This window comes from Acipenser ruthenus, chromosome 30 (genome assembly GCF_902713425.1).
Source record: "Acipenser ruthenus chromosome 30, fAciRut3.2 maternal haplotype, whole genome shotgun sequence".
Lineage (NCBI taxonomy): Eukaryota > Metazoa > Chordata > Actinopteri > Acipenseriformes > Acipenseridae > Acipenser > Acipenser ruthenus.
In genome coordinates, this window is record NC_081218.1 from 4,461,004 (window position 1) to 4,481,036 (window position 20,033).

The window sequence follows — 20,033 nt, forward strand, 5'->3', positions numbered from 1 at the left end:
CACACCGGGGTAAACACAACCACTAACCCTCACACACACCGGGGTAAACACAACCACTAACCCTCACACACACCAGGGTAAACACAACCACTAACCCTCACACACACACCGGGGTAAACACAACCACTAACCCTCACACACACACACCGAGGTAAACACAACCACTAACCCTCACACACACCGGGGTAAACACAACCACTAACCCTCACACACACACACCGAGGTAAACACAACCACTAACCCTCACACACACACACCGGGGTAAACACAACCACTAACCCTCACACACACCAGGGTAAACACAACCACTAACCCTCACACACACACCGGGGTAAACACAACCACTAACCCTCACACACACACCGGGGTAAACACAACCACTAACCCTCACACACACACACCGGGGTAAACACAACCACTAACCCTCACACACACACACCGGGGTAAACACAACCACTAACCCTCACACACACACACCAGGGTAAACACAACCACTAACCCTCACACACACACACCAGGGTAAACACAACCACTAACCCTCACACACACCGGGGTAAACACAACCACTAACCCTCACACACACCAGGGTAAACACAACCACTAACCCTCACACACACCGGGGTAAACACAACCACTAACCCTCACACACACCGGGGTAAACACAACCACTAACCCTCACACACAGCAGGGTAAACACAACCACTAACCCTCACACACACCGGGGTAAACACAACCACTAACCCTCACACACACCGAGGTAAACACAACCACTAACCCTCACACACACACACCGGGGTAAACACAACCACTAACCCTCACACACACCGGGGTAAACACAACCACTAACCCTCACACACACACACCGGGGTAAACACAACCACTAACCCTCACACACACACAACGGGGTAAACACAACCACTAACCCTCACACACACACACACACCGGGGTAAACACAACCACTAACCCTCACACACACCAGGGTAAACACAACCACTAACCCTCACACACACCGAGGTAAACACAACCAATAACCCTCACACACACACACTGAGGTAAACACAACCACTAACCCTCACACACACACACCAGGGTAAACACAACCACTAACCCTCACACACACACACCGGGGTAAACACAACCACTAACCCTCACACACACACACACCTGGGTAAACACAACCACTAACCCTCACACACACACACCGGGGTAAACACAACCACTAACCCTCACACACACACACCAGGGTAAACACAACCACTAACCCTCACACACACCAGGGTAAACACAACCACTAACCCTCACACACACCGGGGTAAACACAACCACTAACCCTCACACACACACACTGGGGTAAACACAACCACTAACCCTCACACACACACACCGGGGTAAACACAACCACTAACCCTCACACACACACACCGGGGTAAACACAACCACTAACCCTCACACACACCAGGGTAAACACAACCACTAACCCTCACACACACCGGGGTAAACACAACCACTAACCCTCACACACACACACACCGGGGTAAACACAACCACTAACCCTCACACACACACACCGGGGTAAACACAACCACTAACCCTCACACACACACACCAGGGTAAACACAACCACTAACCCTCACACACACCAGGGTAAACACAACCACTAACCCTCACACACACCGGGGTAAACACAACCACTAACCCTCACACACACACACTGGGGTAAACACAACCACTAACCCTCACACACACACACCGAGGTAAACACAACCACTAACCCTCACACACACACACCGGGGTAAACACAACCACTAACCCTCACACACACCAGGGTAAACACAACCACTAACCCTCACACACACCGGGGTAAACACAACCACTAACCCTCACACACACCGGGGTAAACACAACCACTAACCCTCACACACACCAGGGTAAACACAACCACTAACCCTCACACACACCGGGGTAAACACAACCACTAACCCTCACACACACCGAGGTAAACACAACCACTAACCCTCACACACACACACCGGGGTAAACACAACCACTAACCCTCACACACACCGGGGTAAACACAACCACTAACCCTCACACACACACACCGGGGTAAACACAACCACTAACCCTCACACACACACAACGGGGTAAACACAACCACTAACCCTCACACACACACACACCGGGGTAAACACAACCACTAACCCTCACACACACCGGGGTAAACACAACCACTAACCCTCACACACACCGGGGTAAACACAACCACTAACCCTCACACACACACACTGGGGTAAACACAACCACTAACCCTCACACACACACACCGGGGTAAACACAACCACTAACCCTCACACACACACACCGGGGTAAACACAACCACTAACCCTCACACACACCAGGGTAAACACAACCACTAACCCTCACACACACCGGGGTAAACACAACCACTAACCCTCACACACACACACACCGGGGTAAACACAACCACTAACCCTCACACACACACACCGGGGTAAACACAACCACTAACCCTCACACACACACACCAGGGTAAACACAACCACTAACCCTCACACACACCGGGGTAAACACAACCACTAACCCTCACACACACACACCGGGGTAAACACCACCACTAACCCTCACACACACCGGGGTAAACACAACCACTAACCCTCACACACACACACCGAGGTAAACACAACCACTAGCCCTCACACACACACACCGGGGTAAACACAACCACTAACCCTCACACACACCGAGGTAAACACAACCAATAACCCTCACACACACACACCGAGGTAAACACAACCACTAACCCTCACACACACACACCAGGGTAAACACAACCACTAACCCTCACACACACACACCAGGGTAAACACAACCACTAACCCTCACACACACCGGGGTAAACACAACCACTAACCCTCACACACACACACCGGGGTAAACACAACCACTAACCCTCACACACACACAACGGGGTAAACACAACCACTAACCCTCACACACACACACACCGGGGTAAACACAACCACTAACCCTCACACACACCAGGGTAAACACAACCACTAACCCTCACACACACACACACCGGGGTAAACACAACCACTAACCCTCACACACACCGGGGTAAACACAACCACTAACCCTCACACACACCGGGGTAAACACAATCACTAACCCTCACACACACACACTGGGGTAAACACAACCACTAACCCTCACACACACCGGGGTAAACACAACCACTAACCCTCACACACACACACCGGGGTAAACACAACCACTAACCCTCACACACACACACCAGGGTAAACACAACCACTAACCCTCACACACACACACCGGGGTAAACACAACCACTAACCCTCACACACACCGAGGTAAACACAACCACTAACCCTCACACACACACACCGGGGTAAACACAACCACTAACCCTCACACACACACACCGGGGTAAACACAACCACTAACCCTCACACACACACAACGGGGTAAACACAACCACTAACCCTCACACACACACACACCGGGGTAAACACAACCACTAACCCTCACACACACCAGGGTAAACACAACCACTAACCCTCACACACACACACACCGGGGTAAACACAACCACTAACCCTCACACACACCGGGGTAAACACAACCACTAACCCTCACACACACCGGGGTAAACACAATCACTAACCCTCACACACACACACTGGGGTAAACACAACCACTAACCCTCACACACACCGGGGTAAACACAACCACTAACCCTCACACACACACACCGGGGTAAACACAACCACTAACCCTCACACACACACACCAGGGTAAACACAACCACTAACCCTCACACACACACACCGGGGTAAACACAACCACTAACCCTCACACACACCGAGGTAAACACAACCACTAACCCTCACACACACACACCGGGGTAAACACAACCACTAACCCTCACACACACCAGGGTAAACACAACCACTAACCCTCACACACACACACACCTGGGTAAACACAACCACTAACCCTCACACACACCGAGGTAAACACAACCACTAACCCTCACACACACACACCGGGGTAAACACAACCACTAACCCTCACACACACACACCTAGGCTAGATTTACAAAGCTATTTACTCCAAATTGTGATTAGCACTTTTTTTTTTAATGAAAGGAAATAAAACCAATTACAGTTCTAAAATGTTTGCTGATTCGGTAATTATTCTGGATGTGGTTTTCATTTCTAGCCCAGCGCGTCATATTGCAAATAACATTTGTAATGTCAATACTGGTTAGAATGACTGGGACAAGTTAGGTGAAGAAATATTCCTAGCTGCTTCAGTTAAATTTACAACTTCCAGTTGTACATTCCATAACTTTAGAAAAGTACAATTCAATGACACAAGTATTTTTCAATGTCTTCATGCTGTGAAAACTGTTCATGCATTTTAAGTCTGTCTTTAGAGTTTTCATATACAACAGATTTGTAATAAACAAAACTATACATTATTCAATCTTTGCATTGCAGGCAAATGTTATTAGAAATAGATACAAATGTAATTTGTTTAGACTTAATGTTCAAAGTGTATTGCTACTGAGTACAGCAGTATTTCTGTCTGCCACTTCTGTGTCAGTCTGTCAGTTAAACAGCTGCACGTATTGCTGTGGTCATGGAAGTAATTGATTCAGAGGTTTCAATAGCCAATGCTATGTCATGACCTACAACCCTTAATGTCTGGAAGGGCCTAGGTGAAAGTTGTGAGCACCTTCCTGGATGACAGAAGATCACACATTGTCTCTCACACACGAGTCTTCTTGGGATTTTGTTTTTTGAATTTGGAAAGAGATTTAAATGAACACAGAATTGGTCTCTGACAGGGGGTTGAAACGCTTGGAAAACATGTAAACTCAACACTGTTAACATCCCTGCTCAGTCATTGGTAAGGCTGTATCACCAATTTCACGACTTCTGTGAAATGTACCCATTGCCTTGCAACACGTAGTTCCTCATGAAAATTGACATTTCTGAAAGAATAGTGTAAATGTACATATTTTGTATCACTTAAAAAGATAAATACAGCTAATGTGTACCTTATTGACACCCTACCTGTTACACTGCTTTTCTGAGACTTGGAGAGGTACATGATTGAACACACGCTGCATACAGCTGCACAATTGTTGAATAATGTCTTCAACAAAAAAGACACCAGCTGCATCAAAGATGTGACATATTTCTGCTAAAGATCGCTCTCTCCAGAACAAGGGGACATTTCATGTGTCTGGAGATGTTTTTACATGGATTTAAGTTTTTATTTTGTTTGATAATTCACTGATGGTGAAAACAGAATGTCTTTAAAAGGTTAACTTAAAAAACAAAATATTCTATTATTTAGCATTGACTGTTTTTCAGGTAAGCATTTCAATATTGAAGAACATTTGTTGTATAATAGCTCTAGAGAAACTGATAAATCTGGAATGTAACAACACCATTTCTTTCCTGCTGTAATAAATATTATATTTAATTGTGAAATACCTTGAACTACCTATTTTTTATTATTATTTATTTCTTAGCTGACGCCCTTATCCAGGGCGACTTACAACTGTAACAAGATATCACATTATTTTTACATACAATTACCCATTTATACAGTTGGGTTTTTACTGGAGCAATCTAGGTAAAGTACCTTGCTCAAGGGTACAGCAGCAGTGTCCCACCGGGATATGAACCCACGACCCTCCGGTCAAGAGTCCAGAGCCCTAACCTCTACTCCACACTGCTGGAACTGTAAAATGCAGTGAAATAAACATTTTTTTACAGTGAAAAAAATACAGCCCAAGTCTGTTGAAATAATTGAAACAATGCATTTTGTGTACAAAGGTTCTAGACAGTATATTTCTGACTAAAGGAGGTCCTGTTTTAATGATTTAAATGACAGTGGTATTTAGATCCACAGCCAATGAGATCAAATCATGTTATTATTAATCCAGTTAATTATTGCTCCCTGCAAGTTTTCCCTACAGCTAAAAAGAGATTTCAATTTCACACAGTAAGCTGACACCAGGAAAATGACTTACCTGTTTTTCATCACCGTTCCACTGGATTGTCTGTAAGGAAACAGACAAAAATATACTGTGTAAGAAGTTTATATTGCTCTTCAACAAACCCAGCTCCTCCAACAGCTTCACAGTCCCGACTAAGGTACAGTAAGGAAGTCCAAGATTAGTGCTAATCAGGACCTCTGAAACTACCTGAAAGTCCAGTGGAAAAGAAAATGCAGGTTAAAAGCAACACCAATAGTTTTATAGTAGGTTGGTTTCTTTGCAAGGCTTTGCAGTGTCAGGGAGTATTAAACTGGTATGGAGTACAGTATGAGAGGGCTGTAAGCAAGTGCAGCTTGAGAGAAGAGGAGTGTATCCCAGAAACAGAGAGTATGGATGGGCACTGAGGGGTGGGCTGAGTGAGCGAGATAATGCAAAGCCTTATAGAGCAGCACAAAGGGTTTGTAGTCAATGGGATGCAGCGATTGGGTTAATAACGCACTAAATGTGTTATGCAAAAACACATGGAGCAAACATCTACACAAACTTACCCTAGGCGAAATCACTCTCTAGCCCAGAAAACGCATCAAACTCTCTCTCCTGTCATTGTGTGGTGCTGGATCAGAAAGTCTAAACGCAGAGCCCTTTGTTCTCTACAGAAGACCAGTTAGATCTGCTGCGTTCTCCATCGTGACTGGTGAGTTACTCAGCAATGAGATGTGCTGCGTTCTCCATCTTGACTGGTGAGTTACTCAGCTATGAGAGCGACAGCCTTTCATATAAATGTGAGTTCTCCTGTACATTTAAGATGTTTCTATTTTGTATTCATGGTGTCCAGACCATTTCCTCTCTTTTGTTCCCCCATTTGAATGTTACCCCACCATTGTAACCCAGGTACCAGCCGCAGGAGAAGTAAAGATCAATTGATGTCCTCTGTTGCCTTTATCTACTCATTGCCTCTTTCACCAGGCGACCCCACCCTGGAGGTCAGAGTTCAGACTGGCTAGACTATTTGGTTGCTCTGGAGCATGAGGTGACCCAAACCCAGATCATTTCTCAAGATATACATTCAATAAACCAGCAGCACAGCCAATCATTCAGAATTATGGCCAGTCATTCTACATTCCTAAAAATGGATACGATTTTGGAATACCACTGCACTTGTGAGATGGCTTGATTTTACAGAGGAGACCATTACTTTTCATAGTAAGATATTTAGTAAGTCAGAGGCCTGGGTGGGAGATATGGGAAATAAATGTTCCACCCGATTCTGTTCCAAGGCTGGTGGCATCATACGATTGTAAGCCAGTGTGTGTCATTGCAAAGTTTTCTTCAATTCAGACACAGCAAAAGTCTAAACATATACTGAACTTCTTAGATTTCTTTTAGTATTAACTATGTTTTTTCAATAGTTCCCCAACCAAAGGACTAAAAGCTGATACATTCTTAGTAAATTTGTGTGATATAAGAACATAAGAAAGTTTACAAACATCTGACAAATATCTGACATAGTTCTGCAAAAGATCGCTCTGTCCAGGACAAGAAGGGGACATTTCACGTGTCTGTTGTTACTTTGACAATTATTTATGTTTTTATTTTGTTTTATAATTCACTGATGGTGAAAATAAAATGTCTTTAAAAGAAGGACATAAAAAAGGAAATATTCTACAATTTAGCATGTACTGTTTTTCAGGCAGGCACTTAAATATTTAGGAATGTTTGTTGTATGATAGCCCTAGGGGAAAGGATAAATTTTGAATGTCTTTTTTCTATTTTAATAAATATTATGTTTAATCATGCAATATCTTGAAATACCTATTGTTTGACTGTACAATGCAGTGAAATACGCCATTCTTTAACATGAAAAAAAATACAGCTCATGATTTATATTCTGATAACCTCAAGAACAGATGCGCTGGAATATCAATACCAGAGCCGTGTCGATCATTGATCATCGAGATATAAATCCAACGCCCCCCGGGACTTGCAGTCAGCGAATAAAAAAAAAAATAAATCAATCAAAATCTTTGTTAATGTCCAATGGAATGCACCAATAGAAACGAACCCTAGAGCCTACAGATGTACAGTTCTTGCCTTCAGTGATGCAAAGTCATTGATGCCATGGTCATAGTTCAGAGAGTTGGCCAATGCAAATTCAATATAATGGCTGGACTGGACCAGCATTCAATTCCAGCTTTCTGAAACTATGTTGGATTGTTAGTGAACTTGCAAATAAATGACCTACCTGCTTGAAAAAATCATACTGTTAGTTGGATGGGAAAATATTCATTTGCATGTAAAGAATTATATTAAGTGAAGATTGGAACTAAGTTTTACTACCAATAATCAGTATAATAATTACAATTAATAGCAGAAGATGCTGAACTGGAAAATGCTGCCAATCCCTTTGTTGGGTTGATTTCCCAGCCCAGAATAAAGAAAATGACTCTCACTATCTAAACTAGGAGGGCTATTATTATTATTATTATTTATTTCTTAGCAGACACCCTTATCCAGGGCGATTGTTACAAGATATCACATTATTTTTACAGACAATTACATTATTTTCTACACAGGTCGGCTGCTGACTTGAGGGGGGCACCAATTGGCTAATGAATAATAAGCGCTGTCATTTCTTTCGTCATGTTATTTTTTGTTTTGAATCGTTATTGCACAAATTTGTTTTATTTATTATTTGTCAGCCAATCGGCGCCCCCTTCAGGTCAGCACCCTGTGCGGCTGCACTGCTCGAACCCCCCTTGGTACGGCCCTGATCTATACCAAGTCATTTCATTTGAATGAGTGCAGTTGAATAAAGCCAGTATGAAACGTACCCGGACAGATGCCTCTATACCTTGCTTGCTGGAGTGATGCACTCTGTATATAATATATATATATATATATATAATTTGCAGGTAGTTGTGGCACATTTATCTTCCCAGCTTGAAGGTATTAAGCGCATGATGTATTAATATGCTTTGTTTAAAAGCTCCAGCAGCCCAAGGTTTTAGCCTTTGTGCCATGGAAAGCACTAGAAATGCAAAGCAGTCTGCTCATCATACACCATCATGAGGAGCCAGGCTGAGATGAAGCTATAGGAATACGTCTGGCTCTCAGACACTTAATAATAAGCTGACAGCTGTAGAAAATGGAGGCTTTCACTTGGCTTGCTGCTGTTTCTCTCTTTGCAATCTCATATCGGTACCGCTGCCTGTCCTTAAAAAACAACCCAGACATTTCTTTGTGTAAAAAAGGAGAGGTTGTGAAATGCGAAAGGCGGTTGAACAAATCAGGTGCAATTACTGCAGGACCAGCTGCAGAAAATATCCTGCACTCCTGGACAAAAGAGTATATTATTATCCCTTATATTGTATGTACTCTAACACCTTGGCTAAAGGAAACCTCTGTATTAAAAGACCACCTCACAATTCAGGCTACTACATTACAGTCTCAAATGTTTAGCCCCCTTCAGTGTTCAGGCCACCCCTGTATTCATTGTTAAGGCTAGGGTTGTCCCTGTTTTTGCTGGATGGGTTGTTTTTGAGGAAAGGGTCCGGGGATTTCAATATGCCTTCCCTAAAAGATTCCAGTTTGTAATCTTATGCTTCCACATCCATGTAGATTCCTACAGGAACCCCACAATGCCAGGACGGCAAGCTGAGCACAAGCTAGATCAGGGATGTCCAATCACGGTCCTGGAGGGACAGTCCACTGCAGGTCTAACAGGGTCTGGAATGGATGCAGATTTCATTGCTTCAATTAAACAATTTAGAATTTAGATTTGGAACAAAGACTGGCTTCTTGGGATCTGCGTTAAGAACCAACTTTGGCCACCACTGAATTAGATAAATCAGGATACAACATTACTGCAATAGACACACAATATTAATTGGTTGTCAATACTATAGTAGTAATATTATCAATGTTACCTATTGGGTGAATAAAGGATTTCTAAAGAGAGTTTAAACTTATACTTGTCCCATTTGTGTACCTGAGAATTGCCAAATCTAATTAAGGCCAGCATCTCCAGTCCTATAATTATTTGAAATGATCTCTCTATGAACCCCAACATGCTGTAAATGCAATCCATGTCTGCAACACAGTGTAGCTTTTGATTTAGAATTTTTTGCCTAACTCTTTAGATCAGTTTACCTAAAATGCAATTTAAATAAATAACATCTAACCATTAAATTAAACTTTAAGAGCCGTTTTATATAATGAAAATCCTAACATATTCATTTGGTGCAAGAAATTCTCCTTTGTCACTTCCCCCTATTCAGGCCACAGTTTGTCGGTCCCTTGGCTGGTCTTAATAGTGAGTCTGTGTTGAATTTGCAGTACAATGCGTTAAATTAGCTATGGCTTTTACAAAGCTTACAATATTTGTATGTGTCTCACAATACCATGAATACCATAAATACTTTCAATACACCTATACTATGCTTTAACCATAACAATCTCATAAATTATTCCAATCTAGCTTTGCCTTGAATGCAGTGCTATTCACTTGGAACTGAAAAAAAAAACTATTTTCACAACAGGAAATTCTGTAAAAACATTTTCGACTTGATAAGGGGGACTCTTTTCACATTGTCCTGTGGTTGTTTGTATGATTTCCTGCAGAAACACTTACATGTGAATTATACGAGATCGTCAACTAGTCAAGGCTGCAGGGAGACAAAGCCTTCACTCCCAACAAGCCATTTCTATGCATCGCGTCTTCCAGGCTGTGTTAGAACTTACAAATATCAGAGTATCCTCTAAATGCCTCGTTTGTATATTCTGTTTCTTATCCCCTTTGTGAAGGGAATGTAGGCAGTCGAACGTATGCATGTATAATAAATAACTCTAGAGAAAATTATCAATTCTGAATGTGAAAAATCAATTTGTTATTTTTTTTTGTCTGTGTTTAATCATGAAATATGTGTGTTTAATCGTTAAAAATACCTATTTCTTATCTTGAAAAAAAAAAACAGCCCTAGATATAAAAAATAATGCGAAAAAATAATAAATACAAAATGATAATGTAAAGATGAAATAAAGTCAGTGAAAATCCAACCCAATACTTTAAGCGAAGGACAGTAAACCAGGACCAGAGGACACCGTTGGTAATTAACTGGAGATTTAGGACAGAGGGAAGGAGACACTTCTTCACATAGAGACTGGTGTGAGGGTATGGAATGGTCTAACTAGTCATGTTGTTGAGGCAGAATCACTGGGATCCTTTAAGACCCGACTTGACAAAGTTCTGAGATCAATCAGCTGCTAGGAACCGGGTGAGCTTAAAAGGGGCAAATGGCTTTCTCTCTGTCAGAAATGTTCTTATCTTGTAAAATGTGATTTTGTTAAACTGTAAACAACTATTTACATTGATGGTTGAAACGTTTAATCTGTTAAATGCAGAAAAGACACAGCTGCAATAAACATGCCACAGACAGCAGGTTCCACAGAACTACTGTGGGTGGATTGAATGACAATGGAAAGTCAGTGCAAAGTACAAACAAACAGGGGTTCCAAATTCATGGCAAATGAAGCACAGCCACCATTCCAGACAGGCAAGGGCCCACATGTTAAAGGCTTTGACCAGCTGATGGGAGCCCAATGACAAATCTACACAAACTGCAGGCATAACTCCTATAAGCTATCAATACACAGAAACCAATATTTGACAGGAGGGAGAAAAGATTTTGTAACAAATGCCAGACTGATATCAAATATCTAAGTCATAACATAAAAAAGAATGAAAAAACATTACGAATCAGAGGCCATTCAGCCGATCCATGCTCGTTCCTAGTACAGTAGCTGATTGATCTCAAAACTTTGTCAAATTGGGTCTTAAAGGATCCCAGTGATTCTGCCTCAACAACATGGCTAGGTAGCCCCTTCCATCCCCCCACCACTCTGTGTGAAGAAGTGTCTCCTTCAACAACATGACTAGGCAGCCCCTTCCATCCCCTCACCACTCTCTGTGAAGAAGTGTCTCCTCCAACATAACTGGGCAGCCAATTCCATCCCCTCACCACTCTGTGAAGAAGTGTCTCCTTCAACAACATGACTAGGCAGCCCCTTCCATCCCCTCACCACTCTCTGTGTGAAGAGGTGTCTCCTTCAACAACATGACTAGGCAGCCCATTCCATCCCCTCAGCACTCTTTGTAAAGAACTGTCTCCTATGTCTGTCTCTACTTCATTTCCATCAGTGCTAAGTGGATGCAGACTGATAGTAGGAAACATTTCTTTATTGTGCACTCAGCTGCGTTCTCATTGAAACATCTCCAGCCAGCATTAAAGTGTGAAAGTTTTTCACTGCTGTTCTGATAACACTGGTCGATCGAAACTTGTTATCTGAAAAGAGTCCACAACAGCATTGCAATGTATTGAAATGAGTAGCTGCCACTTCAGAACAGATGCTTCCACACACAGTGACTCAGCCACCCAGAGTGGAAAACGCAGTGATCTCCCAGGCACAGAGCTGCTGCTGAACCAGCAGTCACTAAGTATTGAGACAACACCTCACAAACTCACAGCCACTATAATGCACACGGCAAAGGGTGGAACCACAGATTATTCATGGCCTCATATTGTCTCACTTTTGTGTTCATGATATCTAAGATGCTATGTCACATGCAGTGTCTTTTATGAGGGTTGTACTGTGCAAGAAGCGATTCTACCACGAGGGCTGTGTTCAAAGGGGTGAAGGTTTCAGGAAATCAAATATAGTTTGTATCCATTATTGTAGAAATACAGAGAATTGCTGGACACAGTTTCTGGTCTGGTGTGATCATGAGTACAAACGTAGTTGAAGCAGACAGCAAACAAGGCAACAAGCATGTAAATGGAGCACATTAACTCTGTTATAATGAGACTAGCATGCTGCACGTTTAATTAGGCGAGCAGGGTAAAGTGCTATAGGATGGGCTTCTTGAACGACTTTTACATCATCATGTTGTCAAACTTCCATTCGATTTAGACAGAAGGATATTAATAAATCCTTACAGAATTCGATCAGGAATGTACCTGAACAGGATCTCAAACCAGATCGCATGTGAGTGGCTTTGACCTAATTTTCACTGTGTTAAGGCATTCTTGTTAGCAGGATGTCTCTTGCAAGCCAGACCTTTGGCAGCTTCCCTCCCTATTTTTATAATTTTTTAATGTTCAAATCCAGCCGACCAGTTACCCTTTTTTTAAAATTGTTCTGCTAAGTGTTTAAAATTAGAAAAAAATGATCAGTTCATTTTGTCGTTGTGTACCGAGGGTAGATGTAAAAGATTTTCTCTTGAAATGTAATCTCAGCCCAACCCCCATGCTTACAGAAAAGACTGATGAAACCACAGATCTTTCCTTCCACCCTCTACCTGCCCCCACTCCTCCCCTCTCTCTGTCTACAGAACTGGGCACCATCATGGCAATTTAAATGCAACGGTAATAAAAGTAGTGTTGAATGCTAGAATACAAACACTGAACTGGAAGCAGACCTGTTAATAAAAGGCCATGGCGTTGTAGCAGACGCAGCGCTGTCAGCAATGAGGCAGTGTAGGAGACAATTAGAAAGGAAAATGGAATGCTTGATTGTAGCAAAAAGTGTAGAATACAAATCAAACAAAGGTCAAGATGATGTAGAATAGTGCATTCCATTTTTCCCTGGAACAAAGTAGGATTAAGGGAGACTTCAAGCTTTTAAAATCCTGAAAGGAATAGACAGACATAATGCTACCCACTATTTCAAGTGCAGGACCAAAAGACAGTTGGAAATGAGAAGGACTAAGGACAGGGTACTGTAGGAAACACTGTGTATAGTCATGTTGTTGCTGCTGAGTCACTGAGATCCTTCACGGCGACATCAAGTTCTGCCATCAGCTACCAGGAGTCGGACGAGCATTGTTGGGCTGAATGGCCTCCTCTCATTCGTAACAGTTTTTCAGTTATTTTGCTTGCTTCCCTCCCTCCCTGCCTTCCTCTCTCTCTCTCTCCCTGCCTCCCTGCCTGCACTCCTTCCTTTCTCACTCAATTCCTGCCTGCATCTTTCCCTCGCTGCTTACTTCCCTACATCACTTGGGGTATCCCTCCTGCTTCTCACCTCTGTATCTTTCTGTCTGTCTATGTCTGCCTGCCTGTCTGCCTGCCTGTCTGTCTGTCTGTTTATCTCTTGCCTGAGCTGATCCAAGTTTTGTAAAAATAAATAAGGGCAGAATTTGATTGACAGGTAATTGAGTATTGCTTGTGCATCAGACAGCTGAGATGTGAGGTTTTACATCGTATTTACACAGGTGACATACATACAGATTTCTTTGAATGCAAACAGCATGTCATGTTGTTGGTACAGCACATTGAGGCACTGTATATATTATTTGTATTACGGTCAAATCTTTCTCTGTCAGTTTCGACTCCCCTTTACTTCCTGTGGTAGCTGACGTTCCCCAGTTCATCCAAGTGTTTATTACTAATAAAATCCATATAATACCAAAAGTGCATATTAATGTTTGTGTTTATAACAAATATTCCTTCTTTTTTTTTAAAGTAATGTATAAGATGACTCTAGTACTGTATAATGTATTGTACTGCATAATCTGTGTGGAATTGTGGAATTAATTTATTTCAAATCAGTGGAGCAGGGCAGAGAGAGAGAGAGAGAGAGAGAGAGAGAGAGAGAGAGAGAGAGAGAGAGAGAGAGAGAGAGAGAGAGAGAGAGACAGAGAGAGAGAGAGAGAGAGCGAGAGAGAGAGAGAGAGAGAGAGAGAGAGAGAGAGAGAGAGACAGAGAGAGAGAGAGAGACTCCTGTCGGAAAGGTTAAGGATAGCTCCGTGTGGACAGTGCTGGCTCAGACCTCACTGCCCCGCTGACGGGAGCTTGGCCCGTGCTCTGAAGTAAGTGACAAGCGAGCCGGGTCTTTAGTTTCCCTCCTTGCCTAGCGAGGTTCCACTGTGAACGGAAACAGAAGCACTATCCAGACCTTGGAGTCCTGGGGATACTGTTTAACAAGCCGCTCTCTCTCTCCCAGAAACGGTTTTTTTCAGGCCCAGGTTTTGTTTATTGAACAAGTCCAAATAAGCACGTTTTCAGGCGTTTTTCTATATTAAGAAGCATTTGTTATATGTAGCAACAATAAAATACAGAAGTAACCCCACAACAGACTGAACAAAAAAGCCATGCATGAATAAAAAACAGCTTGTTTAAATTTAGCAATGCAGTGGCACAATACCTAATTAATCGTATCCTTGCACACATTTTATGTGCGCGGATATAGCACTGTTTTTTATTAACGAGACTATTCTTACGTTTTCCATTTGGATTATCTAGACAGCATTTTACGTTCTTTGTGAGTTCTAGACTAGAGTTTAGGACCCCTCGCGGAGGGCAGGTATGTACAGCCATGAATCACTGTTTTTATTTATTTATTTATTTATGTTCCCAAAATACACATTTTTGATAGAATCCACAGAAACAGCCGGATATTCACTTCAAAAGTCTTCAATGCATTATGTCCGCATATCTGAAGACAGTAAGTACAGTAACACACGTACATTAACGCCTGCAGGGAGAGCAGTTCAGTCTTTCGTCCCCATCATGTACCATGGTTCCCAAATCAAACTACACGCTGTTAATTTTGGATGTATGCCCTTATTATTCTGACACGATTTAACAATACTGTCTGTTTAATTTGAAGTTTGAAACCATAAAGATTGTTTTGGATAACGGTACTCGGTTGCATTCGCTAGTGATATGTAACATGTTGCCTCTGCATATGTGCAACATCTAAAACATGTACAGTATAATGCAGGATGATGTGCAGCACCCCAAACATCTAGTCTGAAATGCACTCCTATTTTTAGAAAGGTCATTTGCAGGTAAATAATAAGTAAGCTTCGCAACCACCTATGCTATTTCCAGTGCTGTACTGTACACCGAAGCTGCTCTATAAAAAGGTTTTCACAAAGAGAAGCGACACAATGCGATGCAATGCAATTAAATACATATTTTGCATTTTGCAACAACGGGAGACAGTCGACCTGAGCTAGACCAACACGGAGGACCATAAACACAAACTTCTTACACCGTCCACAGTAAAAAAAAAAAAAAAACAAAAAAAAACCTTATGATATTTCTTATGGAATGCATGTTCATAATATGACCCGTTACAATGATGCCACCCAAATATATAGCGTTAACAAGCGATCATAATGCAGACACATCTGCACAACAATGCTATACGGTCCCGCCACCTACACCCGATGAATGCTGCACAGGTAACTCAAATACATTGTTAACATGCAAAACCGTTTAATCAAATAGAGTAAAAAATAAATAAAATGTGAAAATACGTGCACACACACACACACACACACACACACACACACACACACACACACACACACATTCCAGTATAATAATGTGCATTCCACCATTGTCATAATTTGTGCACACATGCATTAAAATAAAAGCATAATTCTAGCTACAATGCAACACAGTACCCAGTAAAAGCCGGCTCGTGTGAAGAATTACATTGTCACTTTCCTTACAATTTTACAGCTTTTATTAATGAACTACATCTATGTTATTTGTACTTTTGCAAAGCATTACAATGCCAGGTATTTGTAAAACCTTCTAAAAATTCGGGCAATTGCAACCGTAGAAAATGTATTTACTTACGATTTCAGAGGGTTTTGAATGACTGTGGCCATTTTGATATAGTATAATACAATGTAACACTGCAGATCGCGGTATAGTACATGTAATATACCAGCAATTTTCAATTTCATTCATTCTCTGGGGCTGCGGCTAGATAAATCGGCCAATCAGAAGCCGAGTGAGCTGACCTGCTCCCTGATGCATCATGGGGATTGAAGTTTTTCATTAAAATCTTGTCCTTTGTAAGAACATAACAATGAACTAGAACTCCCAGCGCGCATCGCGTTTAACAGTAGAAGGCTCCCGCCTGTGGCTTTTACCGATTTGCCCCAAAATCTACTGTAATGTACTGGATGGCCGTAGGTGTTGTCAATCATGGGAGAGACCTCTTTAAAACCGTTCTGAACCTCGGGTGACGAGTTTATCAGGATAAGCTTTGTTTATGTGTCAGATTGTGATCGGATCGGGGCATCGTTTTAGACTCGATTTTACTTCCCTGTTAATGTTCTGTTTAGTATTTGCATTATAGATTTTTAAGGAAGTCCGTTGCCCTTGAAAGACTGACATACCTGCTAAAGCAGGCCGCCGGGTCAGTGATGGTCATGATTGGGCCAGGTGGATTTCACTTTCTAAAGAGTTTTAGAGTTTTATTGAGAGTAACGGTCAGTGCAAACCAATACTGTATCAAAATCCAGCAATACTGGGACCTTAATTCACAAAGCTACTCATGAGTTATTTACAGAATGTTTTTTAAAAATTTTATTAATAAAACAAAGTAATCGTGAAATATCATGAACCTTCTCTAACAAAGAAAGCCATGTGTTGAAATGAAATCCGACCGCTCCCCTTCAGCTCGGAACATGCTCCTTTTTTCCGAATGGATTTGTTTTAGTTACAGTCGTTTGAAATGACCATTGCTGGTCTGTTTGCACTTGTTTGTACATTTCCAGAAAGAGTTAAAGCCAGTGTATATTATACAGAACAGGTAAAGGAAAGTTGGCTGATGTGTTTATTTTGGCAGCTGTCCCTTTTGAGCAAAACGATGAATGTCCGCTTCTCTATTTGTGAACGCGCTGTTTCATAACGCTTTGTACTTTTGAAACTATATGATTTAAAACTATTTATTAATGTTCTAAAATGTCATTTACTTGTTAATGGATCTGAACCGCGATTGCACTTCTGTCTGTCTGAAACCGCAGCCACAATCACTTCACAATCACGTGACGTGTGGTCAGTCGACTGCCGAATGTTCAAAGTATAACATACCTAAATTGATTACAAATTTTACAAAGTTTGTATCTGTATCATATAATCATAATGTGTTGGGGTAGTTGCTTTTAAAGAGTAATCTGTTACAGTTACACGCTACCTGAACACAATTGTAACTGGTTGATGGATATTGCGGCAGTGGCGTAGTGGTTAGGGCTCTGGACTCTTGACCGGAGGGTCGTGGGTTCAATCGCTGGTGAGGGACACTGCTGCTGTACCCTTGAGCAAGGTACTTTACCTCGATTGCTCCAGTAAAAACCCAACTCTATAAATGGGTAATTGTACGTAAAAATAATGTAATTGTATGTAAAAATAATGTGATATCTTGTAACAATTGTAAGGGCGTCTGCTAAGAAATAAATAATAATAATAATAATATTGAGTGAGTGCCACTGATCTCAGGTCGGGTGTTCATGTAGGTACAGGTAGTAGTACGTCGTGGTGTATTGCATGGATGTGTGGCTTTTAAAAGTTTCCCAGAAGGACAAATTTCACCGTGGACGACAGATTCTCTTCGATTCTTGTCTCTTCTGTATGATATCAGTGGGGAGTCTTGCTGTAGACGGGTCTTGCTGTATAATGTTAAAGTTTCTTTGCACGATGTTCTGTATTTCTCTTTAAGTGAGGACTCCTGTCACATGTATGTTGTTTACTATATATATATATATATATATATATATATATATATATATATATATATATATATGAGCGTCCGCAGGGGAGGGCAAGGGGGGACTCTGGTCGCTCGTCTTTGCACTCTTTCTAGAGCAGCAATATCCTTTTTTTAACGAGGTGACCAGAACTGAACACAGTATTCTAGATGAGGTCTTACTAATGCGGTTGTCAGAGCTCAACAGCAATGGCCAATGACAGCATTGGCCGGTCATTTACACCATATAGTCATAAATATCTAAATAACAATATTGATTGGGCAATGACGACAGTAGTTAATGTTGAAACAATCGTAAATACAACTACTAAAACATACTGGAGGTAAAACATTTAAAAAAAAAAGCAACCCATGGCCCTGTATAATTTAGAATACTTCATTGCTTTATTCAACAACATGTATTCTATATTTAAGAGAATCAACTATACAGATTTAAATTAACAATTCAGACGCCATTTTAGAAACTAGCGACATCAATTTATAACAAACAGCTCTATAAATCAAACACATTCTCAATTATTATTTCTAAATAAGAGAAGACCAAGAACAGAGAGATACAATATACACCTCACTGAAAATAGAAGAACTGCAAATATCAAACTCAAAATACACAATATTTGCAAATGCTCTGAATGAAATAAAGAGAAAAATAACAAAAACATGTACTTGCTTTCAAACACAAAACCAGCAAGACAGTACTAACAAACAGGTTACTAGCAGATTTAAAAAAAAGCTCAGAAAATCTAAATGCTGTATACAGTCTTTGTTTAAACATCCCGAAATATCCAGTCCCCCCCCCAAAATATTTTTAATCCCAAAAATAACTGGGGGAAAAAAAACAATTCAAAAAGAAAAAAAAAACAGCGTGGTCTCAGGTAATCCAAATCGAGAAGGAGGGTTCTTCACCACCTGGAAGTTGGTTACTTATTCCCAGTTCCTTATTCGCGGTATAGTTGACAAAGCAGCGCGTCCTTTTTCTGTGTGTTTTAGCTCACTTACACATCTTGCTCAATTAATATAGTGTGACTATTTAAAAAATAATCGCTCCTCCTTTAAAAAAAAAAAAAAGAAAATATTAATTACTAATCTGTATCCGCAGCATAGCGGTACTCTATATTACCTGCTTGTTTTGCCCCATTTACCCCATTAGACACTATGCTTACTAAATATCGAGGTATCCCTAGATCGGTTATCGTCTCCTCTTTGCAAAAACACTTAAGATTTTAGTGATCAAACCGGTGCCTCGTGCTACGCAGCTCGACGCCTCGGTGCTTCGGCCCCGTCAACACCCCAGAGCTAAACAACCTGACTGCAATGTTGACTTTCCACCCATGCATGTCCTGCAGGAGGAAATTGCCTCCGCAGGACACACACCCCCTCTGTGCGAGGTGCCTGGGCATCGAGCACTCC

At 41.6% G+C, this 20,033-nt stretch overlaps 1 protein-coding gene across 3 annotated transcripts in view; it reads right to left on the minus strand.

The window, feature by feature from the left end:
• Nucleotides 1-16,815, minus strand: part of LOC117395420 (zinc finger protein neuro-d4-like) — an 87,940-nt gene extending 71,125 nt beyond the window's left edge. For 2 of the 3 annotated variants that reach the window (XM_059004907.1, XM_059004908.1), the window contains exons 1-2: nucleotides 16,706-16,813; nucleotides 6,093-6,122 (exon numbers count right to left, since the gene is read on the minus strand). In XM_059004907.1, coding sequence (XP_058860890.1) covers nucleotides 6,093-6,122; nucleotides 16,706-16,737 — 62 coding nt within the window. In that variant the 5' untranslated portion in view covers nucleotides 16,738-16,813. Of the gene's footprint in view, nucleotides 1-6,092; nucleotides 6,123-16,705 lie in introns of all 3 variants that reach the window. The other variant, XM_059004906.1, reaches the window with a different exon arrangement.
• Between the last annotated feature and the right edge of the window lie 3,218 nt (nucleotides 16,816-20,033).